The sequence below is a fragment of the Onychostruthus taczanowskii genome, unplaced genomic scaffold (genome assembly GCF_017590055.1).
Source record: "Onychostruthus taczanowskii isolate IOZ18803 unplaced genomic scaffold, ASM1759005v1 scaffold5, whole genome shotgun sequence".
Lineage (NCBI taxonomy): Eukaryota > Metazoa > Chordata > Aves > Passeriformes > Passeridae > Onychostruthus > Onychostruthus taczanowskii.
In genome coordinates, this window is record NW_024502568.1 from 575,034 (window position 1) to 599,422 (window position 24,389).

General features: G+C 41.7%; 1 protein-coding gene across 6 annotated transcripts in view; it reads right to left on the minus strand.

Annotated features, from left to right (window-relative positions):
* Window positions 1-7,279: 7,279 nt before the first annotated feature.
* The window catches only part of PAX2 (paired box 2), an 82,548-nt gene continuing 65,438 nt past the window's right edge, over window positions 7,280-24,389 (minus strand). For 3 of the 6 annotated variants that reach the window (XM_041415415.1, XM_041415417.1, XM_041415418.1), the window contains 3 exons: window positions 15,265-15,366; window positions 9,333-9,419; window positions 7,344-7,420 (listed from right to left, as the gene is read on the minus strand). In XM_041415415.1, coding sequence (XP_041271349.1) covers window positions 7,344-7,420; window positions 9,333-9,419; window positions 15,265-15,366 — 266 coding nt within the window. Of the gene's footprint in view, window positions 7,421-9,332; window positions 9,420-15,264; window positions 15,367-24,389 lie in introns of those variants that run through there. The other 3 variants (XM_041415414.1, XM_041415419.1, XM_041415420.1) reach the window with 3 other exon arrangements.

The following is a 24,389-nucleotide window of genomic DNA, read 5'->3' on the forward strand; positions in this document are numbered from 1 at the left end:
GCTGACAATACAAACATTCTTTACTTCATTTCAGACAGTGCCTGAATCATGTAAGTTAACTGTCCTGAGGATAGTTCTAGCATTTTCTAAAGCAGAGAAAAATTTATATATGGACAGTTCACAATCTTCATTAACTGTTACTTTTTTAGTGAGTGGATCCTTCTCTTAATATTTTAAAGCATTTTTTCTTTGGACACAAACATCATTGTATAGATTTACTAGATTATAGTTTTCAGGATGATCTTTTTCCTTGTTCCTTTCCATTGATATCATGTTTGCTGTTCTTCCATTTTTGTCACTCCCCAGGTTCTTACAGTTTTTCCGTACTGATTTTGTATCCAGTAAATTCATCTGCTACCTAAATAAATACCTTGAGTTGTGTATTATCTTTTCCCACCCACACTCATTAAAGAGTGTATTTAAAGAAGGTTGTCATCATCGCAGAATGTTCAAACTTTTCTTTATTTTTCTTGTCAGAGTAATCATAAAGAGGATTTCTTTACTTAGTGTTGTATAAACCCTCACAATATAATTTTCCTCATTAGGAGACAGACTGTGGCGCTCTTTTTAGTTTTATCACATAACATTTTCACACTGAGAACCCCCATTGATTATGCAGAATTATTAAAGGAACATAATAGTAGTTTAAATGGTGGAAATAGCTCTTTCATGCAAGTATTTATTTTTGCAAGATATATAAGTTTTTGAAAGTTGCAAAAGTTTTGCTGTAGTTCTACTGCCAGTTATGGAGACTTACACAAGAATGTCAGGGTAAAGATCTCTGGGCTGTATTTTGTGATATAAATGAGATAATCATGCTAGTTTCTAAATCATTCTTGTAAGATTATTTTACCAGGATGAACTTTGAAAATCCATTTTGCATTTGTCTGACACATCTATCTGGTGATTCTTAGCATGTCTTTCACCTCTGACAGTGAATGTACATTAATAATTTCCTTTCATTCCGGTCAATTTAACATCTAAGATTCATCTATCAATTGGCTTTTTGATTCTTATCACCAAAAGTTTGGTAGAGAAAGATAATTCTGATGCATAAAAAGTGTCAGAATTGGGGAATCCAGTTTTAATCCAATTTTGAGTGCAAGTCTATCCCTACATAACATCCCAGGCCTGTCTCTCTCACAGGCAGTAAACCCTGGGAACCTGAGGCCTCCAACTTCAGGAGAGTTGCCAGGCAGTTTTGCTGCAGTATTGTGAAAACGGCATTGCTTTTACAGTCTGTTTGGATTTCAATAAATTGACTTTCACTTACAGAAAATGTCCTGTTGGGGGATTTTCAGCCTATGCTATTAATACTGCATGGGAAAAATAGAAAATAAACAAAAGGCAATGCTTTAACTCTCTGATGAGCAAAAGTATTTGATTTCATGACAGCACTTATGTGCAGGCTTTCCTTAGGATACACAGGCACTGGCAGAAAATGGGGCCCACTGGCTTCATGAGGAGTTGTGAAAATATTTTATAATGACTAAAAATTGTAGGAGCAAAATTGGTTTGGCCTAGCCCGACTTCTTGCTACATTTTTAGTCCACCTCTATGACCTTAAACTGTATAGGACTTCCTGGAGAACTAATGCTTAACTGAGGAGAAATTGACTGAATACCTCAGTATTTGGTATGTTTATAGCATACCTGAATATAATGCCCAGCTGTTTGTTAGGGGGATGATGAATAGCTTGGAGAATGGGTAATTTATGACTTTACATTGGGTTTTGTTCCCCAGTTCACCTAGACAGAGTCTCCCAGTTGAGGCTATGAGGAAACAGGATTAAAGGGGAAGGAGGCTCTGGGCTTTACCCCACATCTTTCTGATGTTGTGGCTACCCAACAGCATTTTGATTTTCTGAACTACCTGGGGGTACCTGATGTGTTATGCATCATTGGGAATCAATGGAGTGAGATCAGTAGAAGAGGGAGTCCTGCTGGCAATGCATAGGAGCATGGTGGGGGCTCAGGGGCTGCATTGTGCTGTAGGGTGTTGCAAGCATGTGCAGTGCTGTCCATCACGCAGCATGGTGGTTGTTTACAATCATAATGTTGTTTACACGGTGCCCAAAGGGTGCCAGGTGCAACAAATGTAACTTCCCAGAGACCTCAGGGTGAATCTATTGGAGTGAAGTGTTGGGGGAGTGGAGGAAGAGAGAGAAAGAAGGAGAGGGCAAGAGAAACAAGCCGGAAGCCACAAAAATGACATAGAAAAAAAAAATTGCTTTTATTTCTCATGTGCACAAAAAGATAAAAGAAAAGAGTCAAACAGAACTGAAGTGATGAGGAAAAGCCAAGAGGGGCTGCAGAAGCCTAGAATGGATGTGACCCTGCACCTGGCACTTGCCCCCTCCCTCCCCGGGCTCATGTCTAGCTTAGCCTGGAGATCACCAGCAGAGCTGCTCTACGGTGACATTTGTTATCAGTTCTCTGCTTTGCAAGTTTGCCACCATCCTGAGCTCAGCCAAGGAGCACCCTGTGGTTTTGTGGGTCCCTCAGAAGCCCTCACTCTGTCAGTGCCAAAGGGGGCAGCTCAGCTATGATTCTTATTTCTTTTTCCAGAGGGGTGCTTTTCCTTGGGGACAAAAGGGTAAAGTTTTTCCAACAGTTCAGCAAAACAAAAATTCCTTTAGGAAAACATTATTAAGCATATATAATTTTATACTCAAGAGAAGAAAGAGATGCAGGGCTTTTTGCTTTCCTTTTCTTGTTTAACATCCTCACATTTATGTTGTGATTAATTCCAAAGTCTTACTCTGAGTTTGATTCATCGCTACTGATGGGTCAGACAGCATGCAAACTTCTCCCTGTTTCCACAGCAGGGCTTATTGCCACCAACTCTCCCCAACAGATTTACAGGCCACAAGTGTCAGCTTTACTGCATCCACCTCATGCAATCCTCCCCACATCCCTTTGGGCCAAAAGGATGAGAGCTTCAGAGAGCAGAACTCAAAGGTACTGCCCAGTTTTGAATGCCATGGTCCCTGTTGTTTCCAGCCAAGCACAGCATTTGAGATTTTGTGAGGTTCTTCCCCCATGATCGAGTAGAGACAGAGGAGAGTCAGTCTCACAACATTTCTGCTTGGTCCATTAGATAAAGCACATGTAGCAACAGAACTAAGAATGACCTGAGAAGAAAGAAGTGAAGGGAGAGCTAAGGAAGAAGTATAAAGAAACAAAGAATGATTTGTGTGAAAAAGGACAACAGAGAAATGTCATGGAAACATTAATTGTTATTCACAATAATGCTTAAAATTTTGATAGAACTTTCTATCCAGAATCTCAAAGCACTGAGCCGGTGCTAATTAATTCAGCTATGCAATCCCCCTGTGAACTAGAAACTGTTGTTATTCCCATTTTACAGTGTTGGAATTGATGTGTGTGGGGAGGCTGGAGTTGACAAAGGTTTTCTAGAGCCACAAGAAGAACAAGGGTGTTTGAGGTCCCAGAAACCTGTTCTCGTATCAGTAATGCTCTTCTCTCCCTTGATAGAAAAGTGCATTGGGAATGAGAAATAATAAAAGAGAGGGATAGAAAATGAATGGAAAGAGGGTATGAGAAAGAAATGTGAGAAAGGTAAGAGACAGCAGAATGGAGAAGTCTATAACAGAATGTGTTATAGACTTCACTGGATTTTGCGTAATGATTTCTTCCTCCAATCCTTGTTCTTTATCCTGTAACACTTTTAAAAGGAAAATAATTAAAACCCCCCACCTATAGCAAAGCAGCTGTTGGCCTGTTGGGGAAAGGGTCCTTACAAGGTTTGGCTGTTCCCTCAAGTTCTGGATTTGTGCTGTGCTTTATTGAACACATTGTTTTGTTTTCAGTGAGCACAACGAGACTTGCACGGTACACACAGCGTGTTCCTTATCTACAGGATGAGACGAGGCTGTTTTAATAACTACCATGATGATGATGGAGATGAACTTATATACAAGAGGAATTGCCTTCACATTACACACATTATCTTCCTACAAAGCAGCAATTGTTTTTTGCAAATAACATAATATTAAATAATTGGTAGAATTTTTGCGTTTCCTGCATAGTCCAGTCTAATGGAATCTAGATGAATATTGATGGTTTTCTTCTGCATAATATCACCACATAAATCCCCGTGTCAGCTACTAGACTTGGGCTATAATACTGCTTTACAATGCATCCACCGACTGTAAATCAAAACAACCAACACAAGAAACTCTTTGGCAAATGTAATTCAGTACATTCGCATGAGGGTCTACAGATGGTGGTGGAAGAGGATTAGACTGCCCAGTCCTTTGCATAATTCTGCTTTCCTTTGAATTTTCCTGGTCAAACTATATGCTGTACTTATGAACTTTCAGACCAATCCAATGCCTGGTGGAAATCCTCTTTAAACAGTGGAGTTAAACCAACAATAGATTTGGCCTTCCAAGGGTCAAATCAAGCCAGCCGTGAGTGAGACAACTAAGTCCTGCTTTCAGACTCTAGCTCATGTCCTCAAGTTTAGTGAAACACTATTAGAAAAATAAGCATTTCTGAACTTCTGGCTTCTCTCAACCTGGGCCCTGGGCTGCAGGTGGCCGAGTGTGAGGTGTGACCGTCTCCTTTTCTCTAGCTTCCTCAGGAGCTTCTCTTTGCTGGTCCTGGGATTTCTTGCCTCTGCACTGATTACCTGCTGAGTGAATCTGTGGTGCACAAGTAGAGCAGAGGTTGTACTGAGAGACTAAAAGAGAGACCATTCTAACAGGGTTCAGCATCTATCTGGTGGCTGTGAAGGAAAACAGAAGGAGCGGTGAAAGCATTTGTTTAGAAATTGAACAGAATTTTTTCTCTCATAGAGTAGGCTCAGACAACAGGCCAAATTCTGGTCATGGTGACAGTGTAACCACTCGGCTATTTGCAGCAGGTTACAGAGAGGCAAGTTGTGCAGAATGACACTTTTAATAGATCAGAAGTAACCTCTTGGATTTTATTCTGTACAGGAACAGATTTTAGCTCTATATCTTCTATGTAAATGTCCCCCAAATACCCTTATCATTTGGGCACCCCATTAAAGAAGACACAGACCTATAATCAGCTAAAGCCATGCAAAGGCTGAAAGTTAGGTGAAAGGGCCCTTTGGGATCAATACAGCTGTTTACTGATGGTGGATTTCATACATACAAGTTAAACTTGGAGACAGAATACCAAGTCCACTATCACATCTCCTCAGAGGCTTGAAACTTTGGATTTTATACATGATGTTGGCTGTAGAGATTGCTCCACTGTTCACTTTTATGCCCTTCGGGGGTTCTATTCTCAATCCTGTCTTTGTCCATGGACAATAGCCCATGAGTTTTATCTGAAACCTCTCTAAAACAACAAGGATCTACTTTGGCAGACTTGGTGCTCTGGGGACAGGCTATAGCTGCCTTCATGTTTTCTTTGAGCAATTTTGAGGAAGTGTCAGTGCAAGGAACAGTTTATGAGTTTGCTGACAATACAGGATAATAAGCATTTCTATTGACATTTAGCCTTTTGCAGAACAGTGTTTGTCCATCACTTGGGAACCAAAATGAGCAGAGAATCTCTTGAGAATCATCAGGTGAACATTTGGGATAAGGGGTAAATAGTAGGGTGCACAATACAGGATTGAAAATGAAAACATGGGGCTGTATATTGGGTCTGGCTGGTAGGATGCAAGCATATGGATTTGAATGGGGGCCTATAAATTAGTAGGTGTATGAGCAGATGGGTGGGGAATCAAAGGGGGGCCCATATAGCAGGACTGTAATGGTTAGGAAATTAGGTGTTGGGCACAGATAATGAGGTGGTTGTCACCAGCAGTGGAGATCTGGAGAATGGGTGTTGGGCATATCTAAAATTGCAAAAGTTGGGATGTGGGTGAATTGAAGTCATCACAGGTACAGAGTTTAAGATAAAAGGACTGAAGGCTAAGGACTAGGGAACCAAGCAATTATCCCAGCCAATCCTGAATTTGTCCATCTCAGTCTCAGCTGTCCAGAGGGCAATCAGATGGGCCCACGTGAAGCCCCACACTTTCCACCACACAGCACAGTGAGAGCGCAGCTGGGCTTGTTTTCTTTGTTTGCCAACCAGTGACATGGAAAACGTTTGTTGCCTCAGAGTGCTTTTTTTTTTCTTTTTTTTTTTTTTTTTTTTTTTTTTTTTTTTTTTTTGTCGACTGATGTATTTGGTAACTTTGTCAGATGTGACTTGTCCACACTGCTCCCCAGAGACAGGATTTGGGAAAGGAGGGGGAGGAGGAGGCGACCGGGTGGAGCTGGCATCCAATCCTCTCCAATACCATCATCCCACTGTAGTGCAAAACAGAAAGGAAACAAAACCCTAGAGTGAAAGAGGAGCATCAAACGTCAGAGGAACTCGTCTGCCATTCAGGTGGTGGGGAGAGATGGGACTTGGAGTTTTATTTTTGTAGGGTTTTTTAATTATTATTTTGGTTTTTTTGTTGATTTTGTTTGCTTGGGTTTTTTAGAAAATTGGGGAATTTTTTTGTTCCTTTTTACAGACCTTCATGACAAAGCATAAAAACACAGTTATATTTATAGATCTATTTATATATTTCTTCATTTCGTCGGTTTGTTTGTAAATGTTGCTCCATCCTCCTGTCTGAGCTGATTGTGTGTCACAGAAATTGTGGGTGTATGTGTGAGGTTCCTCCCAACTCTGGCCTGCAAAGTCACCACCCATGAAGTGCAGCCAACTCTGGGGGAGTCCATGCTGGAAAGTGGGGATGAGGTGCACAGAGAACCCTCATGGGGTGCAGATCTTTACTTGGTCCTTTCTTCATTTGGCAGATGGGCCAGGTGCTGCCATCTCTGCTCTAGCCAGACTGTTCCCTCTGTCCAGGGAAATAGGATGAGCATCACAGGTTACACACACTCAAGAGTCCACCACAGAAGAGTATATCTTTGGGGAACAGTGTTTCACAAGCGGCGTTCTCCCCTGCTTCCCTGGCCCTTACCGCTCCCAGAAAGGGGTCCTGTAAGGCAATGGTTGCCAGCTGCATTGCTTCCCAGTCCCCCTGGAGTCCTGGAAGCCAAGGGGATTTTGCATGGCTGAGTTTTACCCAGGGGTGTTGGAGGGCTCCTGCAGGGGAAGCCACTTGGCCGCACGCTGTTTCTGGCAGGGGCGGAGGGCAGGGAGAACGAAGGGGTCTCAGTCTCATGTGGTGAGCGCTTGGTCCGGCACCTTCGTGGCGAAGAGGAAGGAACTGGACTGTGTGGAGGAACAGAGAAGGTCTCTTCACCCTTCCCAGGGATGGAGGGAGGTGATCAGACAGGTACAATGTGGAGGCCTAAGCTGTCGCCCTGCAGTTTCATGTGGTTTCCATGGTAACTAGTGGCGGTCATAGGCAGCGGCAGCAGTGGGAGGTGCGGAGCCCCGGGATGTGGCACTATAATAATAAGGGGAACCTGAAAGTTAACACAGGAGAAGAATGGACTGGTTGAAAGGACAAACAGTAAACAAAAAAAACCAAAACAAAACAAAAAACAGAAACAATCAAACTAAGAAAAGAAATTAAGGACAACTGAAAACAAAAAGAAAGGTAGAAAGAAAGAAAAGCAAAAGAACTGAAAGAAGAACTTGGAGACTGAGCTCCTGATGGGATTAGGGAAAGGCAATCAGTGGAAGCCAACTGAGGGCTACACTTCAGTCGATAGATGCTACGGTGGCCTCTAGATAGGACTTCCCGCTATGAGAAAGAGATCCTTTTGCATCCTCTGACAATCTATAAGTAAGCCCATGGGCATTTGTGCTGGTCTTGGCTGGGTAGAGTTCGTTTTCTTCACAGTGGCTGGTAAGTGGCTGTGTTTTGGATTTGTGCTGAGTACAGGGTTGATATGTTTTTGTTATTGATGAGCAGGGCTTACACAGAGCCAAGGCTTTTTTACTTCTCATACTACCATGCAGCAGTGAGAAGTCTGGGAGTGCATGGGAGGCTGAGAGGAGACACAGCTGAGACAGATGACCTGAACTGGCCAAAGGGATATTCCAGACCAGGAAAGATCCTGGTCACTATGTGAATGCAGGGAAGGAAGGAGGAAAAGGAAATATTTGGAGAGACACTGTTTGTCTTCCCATGTAACCATTGTGCATAATGGGGCTCTGCTCTCCTGGGGATGGCTGAACACCTGCCATGGGAAGGAGTGAATTCATTCTTTGTTGTGCTTAGCTTGTGTGTGTGGCTTTTGCTTTTCCTGTTAAACTGTCTGTATCTCAGCCCAGGAGTTTTCTAGTTTTTATCCTTCCAATTCTCTCCCTGATCCTCCTGGTGGGGGAATGAATGAGTGGTTGCACGGGGCTTGGCTAATGCCTGGGGCTAAACCACAAAAAACATCGCGGTGCGATATGCCACACCTGATCCGTAGCCACAAAGAAAGTGTCAGGGCCAGATGTTCTGGATGCACCTGATAAAGTGACTTTAAAACCAGTAGGGGAGAAATGAAACAAAATTACAGTGCTTTATTAATTGGGATTTGGGTCACAATTGGCATGAAAGCTCTTTAGATGGTTATTGAATGTGTGTTAAATAGTGATTGATTATTAAAATCACATTTACTGAAGTTTAACAGCACTGGAATAAAATGTGCATCTATTATCCAGTTGTTAAACCTCAGTAAATACATAGGTAATAATCACAACTGATTTATTTTACATATAATAAATCTCTTCCTATTCCCCTGCAAAGAAATGTTGTATTAAAAGCTAAAGTCTCATAGGAGTTTTTTCCCCCACTGAAAAAAAATCCTGACTCTTTCTGAGCATATCAATGACTGGAGATGGATATATATCCCTGCAAGAGAACTCTACTGGCTATTATAAATCTTGTGATGCAGCCTGTCTCCCACTCTAGACATTAGTCCAACTGGTCCAGTAGGAAGAAATTCTATGGGATTTAAAGATTTCCCCGGAATTGACTCTGGATTTAGCCTGGGAGAGGAGTGAAACCTTATCTGAATTTTTAACCAGGCCTTGAAAGTATGCTGGTTGTGGCCTAAGAGTAGCAGAACCTAAATTTTTACTTTTGATATAATTTAGAATAAATTGTGGATGCAGCCCATGGAGAAGCCAGAGCTGAACTTGAGTTCTTAACTGTCTCATGAAAGAGGAATCTGCTACAGAACTGATACAAAATATGCATGAGGTATATTTCAAACTGGACTGGAGAGTGAGGAAAAGACCTCTCACCTGCCCAAATACTTGAAACCCCTTTTCAGAAACAAACAAACAAACAAAAACCCAAAGAGAACAAAGAAAAGAAAACAAAGAGACAAACAGAAGGAGCGCGAGGCTGGGGGTGTGCTGTGGGAAAGAGGTACTCACTTAGTAATGCAGGGTTGCTGAACCGCCAGGCCTCGTTGTAGGTCGTGTACTGAGGGTGGCTGTAGGGATTCCCTGAGAACTCGCTCCCTGGAAGAAACCAAGGAAGGTGTGAAATATAGTAAGGAATAAAGATTGATGTCTGCTATTTCATCAGACCACTGTTCATGCTGAATCCATTTGCCAGCAGGAAAACTGGTGTATGTAGCTTCCTTGTCTAGCTGGAACTCTTCCCTTCAAGACACTTCCGTGCCTGTTCAGTGCAAAATTGCTTACACATACCATTAAGCATCACAAGATTGACTTCTTCACAATCAAGAAATCAGTTCAAATTCAATAATACAAATAAATTATTTAATTGGGGTGGGTTTTTTCATTTTTTTTTATTGCCTTCTCTCTTCCAATTCTCAATCTGCAGTAGGACTGCGTATGCAAGCTTTTATGCATTTAATTATCAGCTTTCTTATTAATAACAGGAAGGTTCTCCAGCAGTGTCGAGACAGCAGGCATGGAAGGTTAATGGGACAAGCTCACAAGAAACTCTTTGGAACTAGCAGTGCTGTTGATAGCAATATGTATTGCTAAATTTTTTTATTAGGGTACTGAGGGTGATGGCATATTTGTGGAGAAGAGTATCATTAATTTTTGGAAATGTTCTGAGTTGGCTGTGATTAAATACAAAACAAAATGGCAAACACATGAATCACTTTCTTTCTTACTCTGGATGATGGTATTAGTCAGAAAAAGTGATTCATACATGATTAACCTCTCTTTTATGCTTAGAGAATTATAGAGAAAGCTTGCTGCATTCTAGCTCTGGAAAATGTTTTTCTAATGATTAGCACTTTAGGTACTGTGCTGAATCTGAAAGACTAGTTGTGCTACAGCTGCCTTTTTCACATTAGGAAAATGGGCCAAAACCAAAATACTTTCAAATTTTGTGGCCTAGTAAGACTCTGAACCAAGATCTGAATGGTGCAGAGTCTTCTAAAACATTCAGTTTTATTGTGCAGAAGGAGCTGAGTCTCGCTGTTTCTTAGAAGGCTGTGCAGGGTATTTGGTAACCGAAGGGGTCTGGTGCTGCATTCAAAATAAACAAATCGCCCCAAACTTAAACATGTATGCTTCTATTATGGAAAATCATTATGATCTGATCATAAGCTCAATTTAATGTAGTATCAACAAACTGTGGACAGTTAAGGCTGTCTGAAAGGCCTTATGTGCTTAAAAGGCAGTGAAAGAATAATGTAGGTATTAGATTCTGGTCTGCCCAAAGGCAGAGGTGGAATTGTTTCAACAGAAGCACCTGGCAGTCCTTGCTAGATACCATGGAACAGGAAAAGAAGGTAATGCAAGATGGAATGGATGCCTGTAATACAATTACCAAAGAATGTCAATTAATTTATGGCATAATCTCTGCAAATCTCCTCTCACTGGAGTGTTAAAGCCAAAACCACAGATTCTCAGATGGTGGAAATGAAGTCTGTTCAAGTTAGGGGATTTATACTGCTTTAAACTTGAGAACAATCTTTCCAGCAAGGTTTTTAGAGGTACTCAGGGTGATAACCAACGTAGTCAGTGCAAAAATGAGTATGAATCAAACCAAATAATCATCCAAAGGTATTTAGTCACAGTAGCTTTTAGTTTCAGTATAAAGCCTCATTTTTTGTGAGATCTTGCTAACTACTGTTTTAATGATGATAACTCAGCATAATTCCATAGCTAGAAACATCCTGCATGGAAATTCTGACAACTAGCTGGGAAGGAATAGGTGAAACCTGTGAAGATGACCATGCAATGCACAATCCAGATTTTTCTTTACTGGATTGATTTATCTGTGGAATATGCTGGAATTGGTTTGCTTCCCAAAGGAGAAGAAAATCTATCCTCATGAAAATTTCTGCTTTTGAAATGCTTCATATGACATAACTTTACTGTATGGAGAGAAATTGTTCTGATATTTCAAGACTTTTTTTCTCACTCCCTGCTGAATTGACACCCTAAACTGTTTATAGTGTTGCTAAAGCATGGGTTAAGCACAGGAGAAAAAGCCACAGCTATGGAGCTCAGGGAGGAGGGAGGGCAGCCACTGGAAACAGTGTTTATTGACGAGGAGTGAAAGCATGCATGCAGCAGGATAATGAGCTTTTGAGCTCAACTGTGACCAAGAGGAACTGAGCTATCGCCTTCCCCGATCACTAATGAAACAAGTGTAATTTCCTCATCAACATTGGATTCTGTTTAACGACTCCCTGCCGCCGCCGTCCCCAGCACTCTGCAGGCTCTGCACTGCTCTGTGTAAACTTCAGTTCCTTCAGTGGATGCTGACTTCGCTAAAACAGTTTGCAGAAACTTAACGTCCTTTCTGGGAAAGAGGAAGAATTGAGACAGGAATCAAAGACATTCTGTACCTTTGTGGGAAACTTCTCTCAGATATGTAGGTTAAGTGTACCTGATTCATCTGTCTGTGAGTGACTGACCCCTGCTTTTCCAAGTGTGTGCTCAGAACCACTGGCCTTTGTCCGTGTTTGCAGCCTGGGACCTGAAGTTACAGGAAGGGCAAATGCAGGAATATGTATCTTGTCACATCATTTGCATAAACCTCAGAGGCATTTGCATTTACTGCCCATGTGGCATGAATGTAGTGCTACAGGAGACAAGCTTCTCTCTAAACTGTGTGAGTAGAAGTCTAGTGAAAGGTTGTCATGGGTAGAAAATAGCAGCTTTGATTAGCACTGGTTAAGCAATCTTCTCAGAAACGGTTTTCCACTGGAAAATGCTGTCTCATTGAAATGGAAATGTTTTGCTCAAGCTTGTCAGCTTCAATAGAGTTTTGGAAAGAAAAGTTCTGAAGTTTTGGCAAATTGAAACAAAGTATTATGTTTCAACTTTCTTGTTTTGTTTCATTTTGCCTTTCTCATTTCATTTAATTTCCTTTCAGTCCTTTCATTATTTTAATATGTCTTGACATCTAGAACATGTTGATGTTATTGAAATGTTTCATCCTGATGTTTGCAAACTGAACTATTGCAAGGTTCTGACTCCTCATACCAATGCAAGATGAAAGCAAATATCGAGGAGTCACAATTTTGAATGGATTAGAAATCTGATTTCTGAACAGTTGTGTTTTTAGCTCTGCACCTTTGTTAAAAGAAGACAGAGCCTCTTTTCCATGTTTTCTCACATCTGAACAATAGGTTTGTTTGCATGTTAGTATGTTTCTCAGAGATACTTCCTGAGCAGTCATCTTGCCGGCTTCATGTTTCAGGTGTAGTTAAAGCACTGGCTCCTGAACTTTCTTGGCCTGAGGGCACATAACAAACCATTGGCACCATTGTGTTTGATCAAACTGGACTCCTAACAGAGGTTGCAGGTCAGCAGAGAGGATCGATCTCAGGAGGCCTATATTCTGTGCAATCTGCTCAGGGAATCTTTACTAACACTATTTCTCGGTATCTGTATTTAAATCTTATTGGTTTAGTCTTCTAATACAGAAATTAGGAGGCATGAAGTGAGCCTAGCAGGTGGCAGGTTCAGAAAAAATAAGGGATATAGTTTTCACACAATATGTAGTTTAGCTATAGAATTTCTTGCAAAAGGTTTCTGTGCATGTTAAAGGCTTATATGGGCACAGGAGACATTTTTTACATTTGCAGAGGAAAAACCTATCAAGGGTTTAATATTAAAGAGAAAGAAGTCTGACTTAAAATGTTTCTTAGCTGCAACATGGAGGCTGGGAGGTCTTTCAAGAAAGTGCCAATACATACTTGCTCTTCTCTTACACCCTTCCTCATATTTCCCCTGTTGGCCCCCGACAAAAGTAGTGGCTGCAGAGATCTGCAGAGTGACCTTTTAAAGCAAAATCTTCTGTTTCTTCCCAGGAAGCCTCTTTATCTCCATCTTGTTGGCTTCAGTCACACTAGAAATCAGGAAGAAAAGGGCTTCCTGGCTGGGTCTGACCAGTGGGGTATGACAGAAACAGCCAGAACCTCTTGTTCTGTTGAAAGATGCAGTAACTACTGCAGGCTACTGGAAAAACGCCCTCTGATTAAATGTTGACATCAGATTTAATGTGAAGATATCCATTTGACCAGAATAATTTTTTTAACTTTGAAGTATAACTAAACTTTTTTTTTTTTTTTCCTTTTCTGTATAATTCTGTTCCTTTTCTTTCAGGGAATATTTCTGGGTTGTTTTTTGTTTTTTGGTTATTGGTTTTTTTTTGGTTTGTTTTTTTTTTTGGACACTACTATCTTATATGCAGCCTCCACACCAAGGAGCTGAAATACCTTATTCTTGGATAAATGACCCCTGATATTAGTGGTCTTAAAATTTTTGTCCCAGTTTAGAAGTTACTATCATCCTTGTAATGAGGACATTAAACTTACTTAGAAATCACTGAACACTTTCTACTCAAAGAGCCAGCTACTTTGATATTATTAATTCTTATATGCTGTGGCCTCCTGTAAGTTTTGACCATAAATGATCTTAAATACTGTCAACTGAATTTACCTACTGTTACTGGGGGAAGTTGTGTGGGAGATGTTAATTGATTTTATATTGTCTCAGTGCATGTCTGATTCTGGAGCCAAAACACCTTCTTGAATAATTTAGTACATGCCCTAGGACATGCCCTAAAATTTGCCACTAGAATAGGTTGCCCAGAGTAGTTGAGGATACCCAATCCCTGAAAGTGTTCAAGATCAGGCTGGATGGGGCTTTGCACATCCCGTAAAGATGTCCACCCATGACAAGGTGGTTGGAACTAGGTGACCTTTAAGGTCCCTTGCAACTCAGGCAGTTCTATGATTTGTCACTTTAAGATGTGAAGACTTTCACCTGAAAACCTTTCCTAAGAGTTATATTTTCACTGTCCTCACTGATGTTCATGTTCATTTAGCTGTCTGTTCTGAGATCTGGGTGAGGGCTAAGTTAGGGTTTCCACTCCTGAGCCCTGGCAAATCAGATGATAGTAATTTAAGAGCTCTCTGTCCTCAACTTGTTGCTGCTTCAGTTCTGGACTCATCTCTTCAGAAGCAGAGGATGCAGAATAGGCTGTGTACCTGCCCCATAATCATCACGACTCACAACCATGGGCCATAAAATGCAGAAGTCAGTGGCAGATGAGTTCTGAGTTCTGAGCTACCGTGTCTGAGAAAAGAAAATCTTGCCTCTTCATTCATCTACTGGGGACAACTGTCATTAGAGGAGGGTGGATAATAGAGCCTGAGGTAAAAAACTCTTCAATTGTCTGCTGAAAGAGTGGGAGTATACATATGCTGAGATAAGGTATTTCTCCAAAGCACTGGGTATCAAAGAAAGAGTTTGTCTTTGGATGTAGGATGAGGTTGGTAATTTCTTGGATTGGTGGCACTATTTTACAAACAGGAGGTGGTTAAGTAGTTGGTTGATAAGACTGAATAGTTAGTTTCTAGTGAAATGCTGTTAATAATTTCTGAGTTCTTAGTAAGTTTAGGCTATATAGACAGTAGGTCTTCAAATACTGTAGGTATTAAATTGCCATTGATAATTTTCAGCTTGATGGCCATGGATTTAGACAGAAGGTGAGTTGTCACCCTTAGTTAGTGGATAGGTGAGTGTCTTGAGCCATGAGCAGTACATAATAATCTGCATGGGTCATTGGAAAATAATGACATTAGTTAATGAATACTAGGGTTAATTAATTACCAATTAATTGCCACAGGTTATAGCTAGCTAGCTGCCCATAGCAGCAGTGAATCAGTTACTAGGGGGAAAGAGATACATTACAAAAAGGGTTGTTAGCTGCATTGGTCATAGGCTCCTGATGGTTTCTTTATGAAAAAATAGCTCTTCATGTCAGCAAAGCAATAGCCAAGCCAGCTGTGAAAGCTCTCACATGCTGGTAAGCCTTCAGACATGTGTGCACCATTACCGAGGTTGGCAGCTGACTTACCAGGAACCATTCCTGCAAGAGTTGATGTTGGGTAGCTGCCTTGTCCAGTTGGAGGAACATGGGGTGGGTATCCAGGCAAGGTGGTGCTTGCCATATCACGACCTGGAAAGGGTGAGAATCAGGACAGGTGATCAATACAGATAAGATCTTTCAATATTGATTTGGTATCACCTCTTGTCCCACTGTCACACAACTTGATAGGCAACTACTGCACAGCCTTCTCTTACATGAGTTCTGTCTACCTACTGAAAATTTTGGGTGAAGATTGGGGCACTTTTGATCTCACACTATAAGGATGGATGTTAAAACTTAGCTTTGCTGAGGCTCAAAAGAATTTGGTTTGATTTTGGATCTATTTTAACTAAATCAAAATGGCCCTGATCTGCACAGAGAATGGCAGCATATTCATTGCCAGAGTAGCTGAGGTCCTGTCTATATGCAGTGGATGCCGTTCCAAAACCGTGGTGATGTTGCTTTAGGGCATGATCAATGTGCAAGGCACTGGGAAGTGATCCAAGAGTTTTCTGTGCCTGTCTCTCTTCCCACCTTTGCCATTCACCTGCATATGGTTTTAGGCAAGTCACTTTACCTTTCTGTGCTTCTTTTTGTGCTGCAAACTCTTTGGTGCAAGAGCACACTTTTAGTACATTTGCACAGCGCTTAGCATGAGACCGATAATGGTTGGACTCCTTCCAGGTGCTGGTGTACTATTTGTAATAATAGGATCATGCAAATCAGTTTGTCTCACTTAATTTTTCACAGATACAAGTTTTTGTTAATAATACTTTAAGTTGTGGTAACTTTTCATCGCCAAAGAAGTAGAGAGGGGTGTGGACTGGGTGTATGATTGTAATTTATTTTTCCTCTCTTAGGAAGTGCAGCTGGGGGTTTCTTGGTTCATGCCAGAGGCATTTCCTCATTTGGACTGGTTAGCCTGAAAATGGGCCAGCCAGAAGGGCATTTGCTGTTAGTGCTTATTGCATTTAAATGAACTAAAATAATCTCAGAAGCTGCTGGGAGTTTCAAGCCAAAGCAAAACAAAACAAACAAAGAAAAATAAAACAAAACAAAAAGCTAAATAAATTAAGATAATCTTTCCCCCACAGCTGCTGAGAGGTTTACAGCTCAACCTCCAACACTGCCTACTGAGATGTCAGCCGGTTCCAGGCATCAAAAGCCTTTCACATTCCCTAGGTGAACTATAGCTCACCAAGAAGTTTGTGCTATTTCTTGTTCTTTTGTTAAATTTTGTCTCTCCTGGCAAGAGCCTGATTCACCTTTAGGAGTGACTGGCTAAGTAAAGCCCATTAACACCACTGGAGTCACAGGAACCATGCTGGGATATGCCAATGAAAGAAGAAGCATTGGTTTAGCTTTACTACCAGCAGAATGATAACTGATAAGAGCAGGCCCTGGAACAAGCATGAACCTTGGCTGGGAATCAGAAATAATTAACAGTTACAAGGCAAAGCAAAAACTAATAAGCATGGAACATTAACCTGAAGGGAGGAAGTTTCTCTGGGATGAGGTAGGCTAAACCAGTGTCATTGCTTTCACAGGTCTTGAGTAAGGATTACTGAGGATATTTACTCAAGAAAACAGAAATGCAAGTTCATTCTTTCTTCCAGAGGAGGTTCCCTATCAGTGGCTGAAATTCCTAGCTTATGTCCTCTTGGACAACAGCTGAGCCATTTTCCAGCCACTCCCAGTACTGTTAAAAATCAATACATAATGTCTCAGGGATTAATATTCGGAACTCTTTTACTCTTTTATCACCATCGTTCCTTTAGTGACTTGTAGCTGTATGTTAAACCATATGAATAACACCTAGTAGATGTAGTAATTTTTTTCTCACTTTGGTTTAAGGCAAGGAACTTTTATGCTTAAAATTCTTGTTCTTTTAGTTTCATTTATTGACTAAGCTGAGAAATAACAAGTGATGAGTAAGAAAACAGTGTCACTGAAAAGTCAGAGATAACATTATCTAGCTGCAGGCAAAATGAATTCATTTTGACACTTTCATTCAGGTGGGATCACATATACACTCACTCTGCTACTTGATGTGTGCACATATGCCCCTGTGTTTTTATACAGACATGAGCACACAGAGGTTGATGTTCAAGACTGAACATGGCAAAATTGTTGGGAAGTGATCATTTGTCAGAATCCCAGTCTTGAAAAAAGAAGATAATGAGCAAGTACTGCATCAGTAACATCAGTAAGAGTCCCACAGAGAAACTCTTAAAATGCTGTTACATACAAACAGGCTCCTTCCATTGCAAACAGGTACACAGGATTATTAAATTCTTGTACTGCAGGGCTATGGCAAAGCTAGCTCATAACATGCTTCCAGCTGCAGCCATTCTTCTTCCTGCAAGAACTTTCTGAGTGAGGAACAGCACCTGAATCACTGTGGCATTGTTTGTGCTTTTGAACGCTTTGTCCCATGTCTAATTCCCTATAAGAGTCTTAAGGCATGTGCCTCTCAGGAAACACAGTGCCTTCTAGGCTAGAAGATGGTCGTATATAACAGTATCCCCAGATATCTCTACTGTTGGAACCACTTCTTGGCTTAGGAAGTGCCCAGAACTCAGAGGCTCTTAGTGGCTGCAGTAAGGTAGGAGCAAGATGGTCTAATGATCACAAGCTTTCTCTGCTGTTACTTGCTGTTTTCCTACGTGGAGGTTTAGAAATGGAAATCTCACATGACAAGACAAAGGAAGGATATTAAGTCAAAAGAGAAATATAATATAGGAACATGAAGGAGGTAGAAGCAAGATACGTTTCTTGAGTGTTAGGAAGAAGATATGTTTCTTGAATATTAGTATGGTCTGCACTAAGACTTGTCTGTTCTGAAAAAGCCCAGATTACATCCTTTGAAAAATAGTCAGTGGTCACCCAAGACGATACCCACTATTTCACCTGAGTCACCCCTGAGATTATGCAGCAGTGTTGTGTCTGTCGCCTTGCTCAGGGGTTTCCCTTAGTATCTACCTGAAACTTGACTTTTCTCCTCATCTTTACCTCCTGCCTGCTGCTCATAAATGCTGCCATCTTCTGCAACCTATTTCTTCACTTCTGCTCTTCCCTTAAAGGCCATCTACCTCAGCTCTGTGTTCCTTTGGATGTAAAACATAGCCTTTCACACATCCTTCCTGGTCTTGACATTCAGACATGATGCTGGGTTTCTTAACTGCTTGGTCTGATGTGTGAAGACACTGACACTCCCAAACCAGGTGACTCAAATACTGCTCACAGCACAGCTATTGCAGTGCTCACCAACTGCCTGTGTCTGTCTGACTTAGTAGCTGCAACCCATGCTGAACACCCCAGGCAGGCCTAGAGCTGGCTGGGATCTTTACGCTGCTGTCATCTGCCTTAGGCTAGCACACTGTATTCTGTGCCTGCAGTACTCAGGGACATTATGGCTATTGAGTCAACACAGGATATTGCTGTATGCATGTTTCTATACTAAGTACCAAACCCAATCCAGCCAGAACATCCAGTCACTTCTAGGTAGTTACAGCTTCTTTTCTCATTTTATTCTAAAAATGCAGGACAGGCATGAAAACTTTTTGATTCTTCATGGAGCTGTGAACACACACTGCAGATGCAGACCTGGCACATGGTTGCTCTCGTTCCCACTTGCACTCAAAGAGCTTGCAGCATTTATTTGCCTCCCCATCAGACGAAACTGAACCCCTTGCCTACAGCATCCCCACTCAGTTTGTGGCCAAGGCCGGTTACCTGCTATCAGAGGCTGGCTGCTGGACTGCCCAAAGTGGGCACCATGATGAAGGAAGGCACTGTAGCAAGGCGTGGACGCATCGTCTGAAAGGGCCATGTGGAAGGGCTGAAGATCAGCCTGCCCAGAGCCGACCGGCGTGGTGGGGGTGAAAGGGGTGAGAGAGGCTCCATGAGGCTCTTGCTTTATACTGAGGGGAGAGGAGAGGTTTTCTGTGGTAGGGTAAGGGATGGACACAGACAGACAAAGGGAACAGGGGAAGGAAGAGGAGGGTGGGGAAGGGAGGAGAGGAAGAACAAAATGGGTAAATGAAAATGGAGTGGTTAAAATCTACAGGGAAATTAATTTTAAAACAAAAATAAAAATAAAAAGGCTAGGAGTAGATCAGAGGAGGCAGTGCTGAGACAACAGCAGTAAATGTGCCTGGGGGCTAGGTTCGGACTGCAGGAATGCCTCTGCAGAGCAGCAGGAGATGAGGGGAATGGAGTGCAGTGGCAGAGGGGAGGAATGGGAGGCAAGAAGAGGAGAGGTGAGGGAGGGAACATGCAGGAGAGGGAGGACAGGAACAAGCACAGGATTGGGAAGAAGAATGCTCTGAAGCTTTTGTGCTCCCTTTCCTGCTGCTTTTTCTTGCTGGCCAAGGGCATATGAAGACACTACACTTACACAGTTTGGCCCAAAGAATTGCACCACTTTTTCTCTTCAAATCCAAGATAACCTTCCTCAGGAGAATAGCCTTGCTATAAGCATCTATTAAACAGATTGCTGGGTGTAATGGCCAAAGCTTCTCTACCCAAATTTCATAAAATCTTGACAAAAATGGTATAGCTGGAGTTTGAGTCTAAAATACAAATGGGACTGTGCAATTAATAGGTGGATAGACAGATGGATCAATCAGTTGATCTTGTTCACAGTGGCACATTTTGGAGATTTAACCATAAAAACAATCAGGGCTGACTCTGATTGTTCCCAGAGTGTAGTTTTGCCAGATAGATACCTTGACAGAGAGACATAATGGAAGAGAGGAAATGTGGGGGACTTGTAAAAGGTCTGATTTTCATTGTTGTTTACATTGGGCTTCTATTTCTGATGTGCAGGTTTTCACAGGCACAATAGATTGAGCTTTGCCACTGTTCCTAACTTGGCTGCCAAGTAGGATGTTTGGGAATTTGAGAACTCTGTGACCTAAAGCATGGGTACTCCAGAACACCCACTGCTGTTGGGTCAGCAGTAATAGAGTCCTGTATTTGGACACCTGAAAGCAAAGCATGGGTGATGTGATCAGATCCAATCCAAATTATCTAGCAAACTGTCCATCCTCAGGTAAATAAATTCAAGCCACTAAATGAAAGCCATCTCTCTGCTGTGATGGCAACTATTGCCAATGGCCTATGAAATAAGTTAGTTCTGGTGGTTTTGATTTATACAGAGAAATAGAAATGTGACATATGATTAAGTCATAAATCTGACTTCATTAATGTAAAACTGGCGTAATTAACTTTAGGCACCTTGTTGCAAGGCTATAGACAATAAAGGGCTGGGCAATTTCTCTCTGTGAATGCTGTGAATGCCTGAGATATTTGTTTCCTAAAGATTTGCTACCTGGCAAAAATGATAGTTTGCCATCTGTGTTGTACTCAAAGTACTTCTAACATGGGTGGCCAGCAAAGTCTCTCATCACCAAGGCTTCTTTGCAGCAAAGACATATGCTCATGTTTCAATTAATTGGGAAGGATCAGTCCTGGCCAAGAGGGATACACTTCCTCTTCACTTAGTTTATTAAGTGAAATCACTGGTATGCTAAGTGAGGATTGTAATTTCTTTTCCCTTTTTGCTGCGAAGCTCTGTTTGGCAAGGACCTTTTGTGGAGGATATGGGGAACGGAAGTTGGAGATCTGGATTTTGGTTAAGACTTAATTAAAGTCCCCAGAGTAGGCAGCCCATCAGCACGCAGCTTCTGCCTTTTACAAGGATATACTGTCCTACTGTCCCACTAGTGAGCCTTCATGTGCCAGAGCCAGTCTCTGTAGATCAGGGACTTCCCAGGCTATTTTTCTCCTGCATCCTCTGTCCTCTGCAAGGCAAGGAATGCACAGATTTACTTTCAGACTAAATAGGAAGAGTCACCACCAGCATTCTGGGAGTGCTTGAAGCCTTTATCCAAATAATGTTGATACAAGATAATTTGGATGAATAGACCTATCTGCAGGCAGAGGCCCAAAAGTTCCCTGGGCTTTCACAGGCTGTGAGTGAAGGGATATTTTTCAAGGAAGTCATTTGACAGTGATACATAAATAAACTGGGGACACTTCAGTCCTGGGCATTTTCCATACTCCTATTTCAACTCTATTATACAAGAGACAGCAGGTGTGGGGAGCTGCTGAGGACGAAAGGGCAGAGAATAAGGTGGACGTGGAAGCGTGGGTGGGCAGAAGCAAGAGGTGCTATGGGCAGGGGTTAATCCTGTTTGCACAGCCCCCAGGCACGTTTGGTTTCCTAGTCCCTCCCCTGCTTTATTTCTCTTTTAAAGCATGGAATTTTCAGCTATAATCCTTCCTAAACCACAGCATTTTTCAGGCGCTCTGTGTAAGTGAAACCATAATCTCTGGTAAAACAGACCGCTTAAGCTGCTGTAGCATTAGGCCAATCTGATCCAGCCCCTGGATTTCCGCTCTGCCCAGCCACCACAGAGAGGATTTCAGCCTGAAAGACTGTGTAAAGCCCTTGCAATGGGAACAACAGTGCTAGGCCTTGCCTTGCAAAGCTGGGAAGGGTTAAGGGACCAGGAGCTATTTGTCCCAATGTTGTGACGCTGTTAAAACCCCTGTCAGACTCACAGCAGAGATGAGCCCAGCCCTCTCTTGAACACATCAAGGCTTATGAAGAAAAATTCCTCGCACCTTCCAGAGCCATTGCCACTTACTCAGTGTGTGGGGGGATAAAGAACTTAGCAGTAACATGGCAAAGAGACTTGAACACAATAATGCTAAACACTCTTCTCTCTAATAGTGGAAAGGAGGCAAGGATAGGGTCAGACAGCGAATGATTGCACAACCAAAACTCAGACTTATATGTGTCTATTTATCTGTCTGTCTTTCCCTCTACACACTACAACTGCACAGACATAATTTATATCCCATGTATCTTTACTGATGGATGGCATTTACCATTTTTTACTCTTGTTGTCCAACTCTCCACTGACTAAAAGCAACTGAATTCTGTCTCTGGTATAACTCCTGCCACTGCTATGCTGGAATAATTGCCCCAGCAGTGAATTATAGCTCCAAAGCATGTCACTGTATACGAAATCAATTGATTGATCTATCTATCCACCTGTGAATGGCACAGTCTCATTTTTCATTTTAACCACTTCAAACTTCAGCTGCATCTTTTATGTTTTCAATTTTGATTTTCTCCATTCTCTAATTCTTTCATATTTGTGATGGAGAACTTGCCCCTGCCTATCCCAAGTCCCACTACTGCCAGCAAGATGTGGAGCAGTGCAATTTTGGCTTGTCTATGTTTTGTTGGGAGTGTTTCTTAGTAAGGCTCCTTCAGCAAATCCCGAGGTATATCTTTCTCCTAAGGCTGGAATACCAATGTGTAATCAAATGGGAGGGGAGTGTAATGAGTTTGCAACCCCTTTCCATAGCAGCAGCATCTATTCCTGCCCCAGTCTCCTTTATTCTTCTAAAAGGTGAACAGTATCCTTGTTTATAGGTGGCAAAAAAAAATATCACCCACTGTCATGGTGGGGGAAACTTGAAGGTCAGCAGAGTAGGGATATAGCTGGAAACATAGCAGAGGACAACATTTTGTGAATCACCTGCTCCTCTCTTTCTGATTGTGTTTTCTGAGTTATGGTTGTTTTTCTTCCATTCTAACCCTCTCCTCAGTTATTTTGGTGGAGAGCAAGAACTGGTGATCTCCAGGCTAGATTCCTACTGTGAATGAAGGGATTTTGGCCAGACAGAGTGAGAGGAAGATTCACAGCTTTGGGTTCCAATGGCGACTCAGCTTTTATCATGCTCTCTCCTGCTGAAGGGAAGGGAAGTGGGGTGGGGGTTGGTTGCAGGACTACATAAGCTGCTTGTTTTTCATTGCTGGTTTCCTGGAGGATAAGCTATCTGCATTCAGTGCTCCTTTTCTTTATAGTACACAAAGATTACCAAGATGGCACATCCATGCGTGAGGGATAGCTCTTACACACCCACTCAACCCTGCTTACCATCTTGACAATGTTTCCTGAGGTCTCTATCAAATATTTGTATGACTCCAGTGCCCCACCCTTTACAACACATCTCCTTACAGCATTGCTTAGGGATCACTCTTTTATCTATGAAGAACTGAGGCCAGAGAAGAATACTCAAGTTTGTGTAGGAACCCTGTGCCAAAGCTGAATCTTATCTCATATGTTTTGAATTCTATCCTTGCACTCACCACTGAAACATCTTTTTCTGTATTTGTGTTCTCTATTCCTTAGAAAAGTTTCATTGTGGTAAACAGAATGGGTCTGGGTCCTCAGAACTCATAGAGTGGTAAGTTTACGCTATTGACAGTGAAGTTACATCACTTTCTTCCTTGTGTTGATCTTGCCTCCAATTCCAAAAGCCATACAAAAGACCAGACAGGACTCACATAGCATATTGTTTGCTTTTGCTTGCTGTCATATCAGAATAACCACTTTTTCTATTCTTAGTTTTGTAGGTTTTATGTTGCAAGAGCCTTTTTCAAATTGCACATAAAATAAATACTGTCCTCTGTTTTTTCTCTTCTCTGATCATAACAGACCTTTGCTAGAAGAACTTACGGGTGTGCCAAGATTAACCTGCTTCTCGTTATACCTTCCGTGTCTTCCTACTGACTGGAGAGTATGCCTTGTCTGTTCAGGTTTTTTTTCCTGTTTGTGCACACATTCATCCATGCTCTTAACAACTTTGGGCTGCTTTCCCCTAAGAGTCAACACTGTTGTGACATCACATCCCACATCAAATTTTGTAATGTATTTTCTGTATTTTTTTCATTAAACTGAATGCTATAAATCTAGATTTTATGTCTGATCTGATCAACTGCTGCTTTCCAAGTAAACTGACCTGCTAACTCTGTATATTACTTTGAAGAGAAAATTTTATACCCTTCATATAGAGTAAAACATGGAGCTTCCACAGTAGACCTATGATCTGGACTTAATCTTTGAAGCTACATGGACACTAATTAATCACTTGGGAACTCTTCTGGAGTCTATTTCATGTGGCTCTCAGTACGTTTGTTTAAGGATGGAGCTGAAGAGGGAAGATATGCTTTGAAGTCCAGGCTGCAGGGGAGAAAGATGTGCATGCAACTTGTGCACTTGACAAACAGGGAAGTTCAGTGGAGTTTA